The sequence below is a fragment of the Centruroides sculpturatus genome, unplaced genomic scaffold, assembly GCF_000671375.1.
Source record: "Centruroides sculpturatus isolate CEXI.00-Female unplaced genomic scaffold, Cexi_2.0 scaffold1176, whole genome shotgun sequence".
NCBI classification, from domain to species: Eukaryota; Metazoa; Arthropoda; class Arachnida; order Scorpiones; family Buthidae; genus Centruroides; species Centruroides sculpturatus.
The window spans coordinates 267,495-273,737 of record NW_019385335.1 but is presented as its reverse complement, the minus strand read 5'-3'; the positions used below and the strand labels follow the sequence as shown (position 1 = coordinate 273,737).

The following is a 6,243-nucleotide window of genomic DNA, read 5'->3' as shown; positions in this document are numbered from 1 at the left end:
CAACGTAAAAATTCTCATAAATTTTTTATATTATACAAGTCATTTTTTCATAACAAAACATAATATTTTTTTCATTATAAAAACTATTTAATCGCTGGATATTGACTCTTCTTCGCCGCATAACTCTTTTATGGATAAGGGGAGAAGGCAATTTTGTCGGTTCTTCTAAAAATAAATATATTTATTAAAGTTCTGAGATGATAGAATATAGTAAGAGGCATATCGATCCGAGTATTTTCTCGATAACAATATACAAATTAATCATTTTATTGATTGGTAACGCATATTGTTCCGCTTACCAATTATGTTATAAAAAGGGAAGCGAAAGCAATTAACAATTCATCAAACTTCCTTAAGGTAAATATATTAAAAATTGAAAAATTTTACCATATAATCGTAAGAAAAAACATCACAAATTACCTCTTAAATATGCTAAAATGCGAAAAAATTTAACTAGAATATTCGTCAACGTATATAAAATGTGTTCGATTCGCTTGACCTAGCAAGAAGCTGTATTTAGGACATGTTGACGTTTGTTTAAATGTAATAATTTAACGTTTTCGTTGTAGAAAAAAAATTCGGCATCGACGTTTACTCTTATAGAAGAGTAGACTCCATTACGGAAGGAGGTCTTTTCATACATTTAAAAAATAATAATAATAATAATTAATTACAATAAAAATGAAGCTACAGTTTAAAAAATTAACATAACGAGTGAATAATTCATTCGCGTAAGAGAAAGTTAATTACTTATCGGTATCTGTAATGCAGTTAAGAGTCATCCTACGAGATCAACAAAGATTAGATGCAGTAGTTGTTTCGATATTAATTACGCGTAGAGCTACTCACAAAGAAGAAACAAGAGAGTCGCCTCCGACTTTATTAAAGGAAACGACGATAAGTTTATCTCATCGCTTTTAAATTTTATAATTAAGTATTAGATGTTTGAAGAGTGTAAGATTTCCTTCTTTACAAAACAAAATTTCCTAGTTAAGACGTAGGCGGGTTGTCCTAATGTCTCGCTCAATCCGGAAGGTAATGATATTTTTGGCCATTCTTAATCAGAAAAGACAATTTAAATTATTAAAAAAATAATAATATAAAAGTTATTTAAATGTAAATGATAAAGATAAATCTCATATTTTTTTTGTATATAAATTTAGAGATTTTTAAAATAAAGTAAAAGTAAACATCGAGCATTAGATAGGCGATGATTTATAGAGAATTTATCGAATGTCAATACCTGTATCGTGTAACCAAATGGGATGAAAGAAAATGCATTTTCTATCAAATATATTTTAAAGTGTGTAATAATGCAAAAAGATAATTTCGACTGAATTGCGTTCGAAATAAAATTCGATTATTTAAGAGAATGATAAAAGATAAAATAATAATTCGTAGATCCTATACTATTTTAAGAATTACTAGTTTAATATTACGATTTTCTACAATTTCTATAAAAATAAATAAATATTTATATTATAAATTATATTATAAAATAAACTATCTTATACGTAAATTTTAGAAAACATTACTAAAGATATAGTTGTGTAGTTCATAAATTCATTCCATAGCAGTTATAGTAAATGGCACGTTTAAGCACAAATATTATTATTTTTTCGCTTTTATCAAATGTCTTTTTTTAAAATTAATTAATACTTAAAGTTAAAATGCGATGCAAATATTATTTTAAAATACTATTTTCTCGGATATAAACATAATTAAATTATTACTCGGATTGAAAATCTCTTTATTTCATGATGAATGAAGGTTAACAACATCTTTCGATGTTAAACTCGTCCGACTCATTTAATTCGATTTTCTTATTTTCTCTTTATAAAATGATAAATGACGTTCTTGTTTTATAAAGGTTACATTTTTTAAAAATAAAAATACGAATTTTTTTTTCATCATATTTTACAGTTATTTGCGGTTGATTAAGTTAAAGTTCGAACAGATATCACTCGGCAAAGAAGGAAGTGCGCCATTTTTTTTCTCTCTTTCTTTAACGGATAAAAGCTTAATTTATCAAATAAGCGTTAATTAGGGGCATGAGAGGAATCAACAGTCGTTACGTTACCCGTCGTGCAATGGGAATTTTGGCTTGATGCCACTTGGCAAGCCACTCGAGCATGAATTCTGCTATTATATTCTTTGAAATATGGATAACGTCGATTCTACTTCCACACCAGACATAAATTTCGTCTATCAACCCGGTAAGTAACGACAGTCCCGAATTAATTTATCTTTTGTAATACTTTAATTTCTATTTATTTAATTTTTTTTTGTTTTATTAAAGTTACGGGCCTCAAAATTTATATATAATTGTTGTTATCTTATACAAGTTAACGCCTTCTCGTCGGAAGTAGTAGATTATAATTATAGTTTTAAACAAAACGAAAACTTTAAATTGTTTTCAAGAATTTTATTCGCGTTTATTGTTGTAAGTATATTAAAATTAGCGTTATGTAATTGCATTCTTTTTGTAATTAAATAAGATACGAATCAACGAGATGCGAAAATTGCATATTTTTGATATTACGCTTATCTTATTTGTTGTTCGACGAAGGGAGGATGATTTAATTGTTTACTTAAATGTCGGAATGTTCGAGATGTTTGCTAGAAATGTTGTTATTTTAAACCGATACGTAAAGAATAAAAATGAAATTTTCTCGGTGTTAGAGACGATATCAAACGCTAAAGAAGGTTAATGATGTTTTCCAACTTGGCACGAATTAATGGAGGAAGAGGATGCGAGAGACATTTTTTCCGAATCTCGGAAAGGAATCTCTCGGTATCGACTTGTTGATTTATCGACTTCTCTCCTTTATCTGTTTATCTAGCTCTTAGATATAGATCGATAAGTTACGCTTTTTTTTCTTTTTCCTTCCTTTATCAGTTTCGATATTCACTCGTGCTGCGTGACTTCTACATCCGCCATAGATATGCACTCGCGTAATTAAATTTCGATATTATGTAATTAAATTCCGTCCGGTTTAAGTTTAATCAATTGTTCCAAAATAAATTTGAAATTATATAATGACTCGTAAAAACCATTTGTTATATAATCTTTATACTTACAGAAGAGGTTACATTTTGGATGTTTGCAATTATCTTTGTTGGTTTATCATTTGTTATATACGTCATATTCATTATCTACTCAATGTGGTAAGTAATTTGTAAGATAGACGATCTAATTTTTATATAACTTTTAAAACGTCGTTTAATTTACAGCACTCGGAAAGATTAGAGATAAGAATGTTTTCACAGAGTGTAAGAAATGTATCCAACACAAAAAATGCCGTATCAAATTAAGGTTTAACATCTAACAGTTTTGAAGTATCGCATGGAAAGTCTACTATTTAAAATATAAATTTACGATACGATATCCAGATTCTTACGGCTTCACTCGTAGCGAAAATAATTAGAGTTTAGGAAGGAATAGTCTATTTACAAAAGGAGTTATGCGAAGAGCCAAAAGGCACATTCCATCAGCCGTTCGACTGCAAAAGTGATAAATGAATTTCGAGTCGTCTTCCGACGGATTATGTCGATAAACATTCTTGTTTCTAGACATTTTCATGCCACGGTGTTGGCCTCCGAAAAATCGGAACAACACCTATCTGCGTAAGTCTTCATTCGAAGGATGCGATCTTCTCGATCCCTCAGGAACGAATGTTGCTTACTAGAAAAGAAAAGAAAAATACGACGACGTTAGTCAATCACCGCGTAAAATTCTACTGATAGTTACATTTTCAATTGAAACAGGAAATTACTCACAAGGCTATGTTCTATCTGGCATGCTAACCAAGGAAAAATATGATCACAACGAACACTCATGAACATGAAAAGCTTTGAAAACGATACTTACCACATGAGGTACACAGTTACTGCTACGAAAATGACGAAACCACATCCGATGCAGATCATGGCGTACATCCACAGGCTGATTTCGTTATCATCTTTGAAGAAATTTAAATAAAGAGAATAATATCAGTTTTACAATACGAGAGATAAAATAGATATTTGAACTAGCGTTGGAATTTAATTAAGTTTCGGAGTAAATGCGTACATGTCGATGAATTGTTTAAAGTAAATGGTCTAGAAAGTTAACTACGTTTAATTAATATTATAGCAATCGTGTAATTAAAGAGTTAGTACGCGAATAAAGCGCATTATATACAATTCTATATAATAGATACGAGTATCGTTTCCGTCTAATTTAAACGGGTTACAACATAAGCTTCTAGGGAATAAGTTATTCTACATTTCTGTAACTGTACACGTTTGTTAGATANCTATTGTTTTTTTTTCCTGACAGCGTAAACTATCTTAAGTAAGGTATATTTTCGAAGATAGTTTAATTAACTTAATCGTATTTATTATTAAATATTAATGAATTTAAGTTAATCTATCAAAAACTTAGTAAAGTATTCCACGATGAAAACTCTATATTTTCATGGCATTGATTGATATCACCACAGGCATTTTTCTCTCGATGAATATTATTATTTTACTACTTTTCAATTAAATGTTATATAAATATTATTAAAAATGTATTAATAAAATATGCATGGATATTTTCGTTTTTAAAGAATATATACGAAGTATTTTACTTTATTTCTAGCCATCGTAAGAAATGGAAATAGTTTTGATCGCCTTTAAATAATTTCTTTTAAAAATTTAATGTACGAAGTTTTATAAAATTTATTACTTTTAATTAAATATAGTAAATATTTTTTATATGTTATATTTTAAGAAAATAAAATAAAGTAATCTTTACTCCAAATGTAATAAGTACATAAAGTAGAAGATAAATTACATCCTTGATTAAACCCGATAGCATACTTCATGAAAATCTTGATAAAATTTATTCTGAACGTTTTTATAATTTTAAAACTCTTTTATTTAATATTTTTAAAATTAAATTATATCATGAACTCAATAAGAGTATTAGATAACTCGAAAGAAAAATAATTAAAAAAAAAAGACGTATCTAAAAAAGAAGACGAAATAAACACGAATTTAATTCTCATTTATGAACTAAAGTAAAATAAATGAATTCTCAATTCTTAATAATAACAAAAGAATAGAAATCAAAAATAATAATTGAATGAAATAAAATAGAAATTTTTCGAGTAAATTGTTTAGTAATAAGAAAAAATAAAGAACGAAAAGAGGATTTCCTACAAAACAAATAATTTGTATTTGAAGATGTAGCGAATGAAATAAAATAGAAATTTTTCGAGTAAATTGTTTAGTAATAAGAAAAAATAAAGAACGAAAAGAGGATTTCCACTAAAACAAATAATTTGTATTTGACTGTTCATTGATTTAATGAACAATTTATTGATTCAATTATACTGACTGAATTTAGGGGAGAGTTTTATTGATGATACAAGAAAAAACTAAAAAGATTTTAAAGTTTAAAATAAACACTTTTGTCTTTTTTTTTATTTAAAATTTCTTCAGATTAGAGAACACAGTTAATCCACTGCATGCTGTAATCTGTAGCAAAGCAATTAATTATGTGTTTTAATCTAAAGAAGCCTTAAAAAAAATTAAATTTAAAAAACTTTTTAACCTTTTGTCGTATCATGGATAAAACAATACCTCCTAATTTAGATTTTTTAGAGAGGAAGATGCCTGTATATTTATATTTATATGAAATGACTAAAAACCAGATTAGAGTTTAATAGACTTTGTATTTTTTTTTTTTAACATTCTGTCTGCATTAACAAAAAATAAACATTGTTTACAGTTTATTTTCTGATAACATACATAATAAAAAATTAATTTATAAATTTGTAAAAACTTGAAGATATACAAGTCTAAAGATAGAATAATAAAATGTTTCAAAAAATATTATTCAAGTAAAAAGTGATCAATCAACTTCTATAAACTGTCTATATTTAATAGTGATGTTCTAAAGTAAGAGTTTCATTATAAAGGTAGAATTGTCATAAATATCTATTATAAATTTTCTGACAGTGAATTCTGTAAAAATAATTAGTGCTTTTGATTTTGTCTGTAAATATCATAATAATAATAATGCTAACAGATAAATTTCAATTATTATTAATACAAGAACTGCTATGAAAATAAATTAATTTTCAGTTCAGTGTGTAGTCAAATAAAAATTCAATTAAAAAATACCAGGAAAGCTCTCTCTGAAAAGTTATAAATTTAATTTTTGTTTTTTCTGTAAAAAAAAACTTTTAATGTTAACTTCAAAATATTGAT

At 26.8% G+C, this 6,243-nt stretch overlaps 1 protein-coding gene across 1 annotated transcript in view; it reads right to left on the bottom strand.

Annotated features, from left to right (window-relative positions):
* Positions 1-3,090: 3,090 nt before the first annotated feature.
* Positions 3,091-6,243, bottom strand: part of LOC111637782 (thrombospondin type-1 domain-containing protein 7B-like) — a 47,708-nt gene continuing 44,555 nt past the window's right edge. Inside the window, exons 26-27 of the mRNA XM_023383353.1 lie at positions 3,872-3,962; positions 3,091-3,685 (exon numbers count right to left, since the gene is read on the bottom strand). Coding sequence (XP_023239121.1) covers positions 3,580-3,685; positions 3,872-3,962 — 197 coding nt within the window. The 3' untranslated portion in view covers positions 3,091-3,579. The remainder of the gene's footprint in view (positions 3,686-3,871; positions 3,963-6,243) is intronic.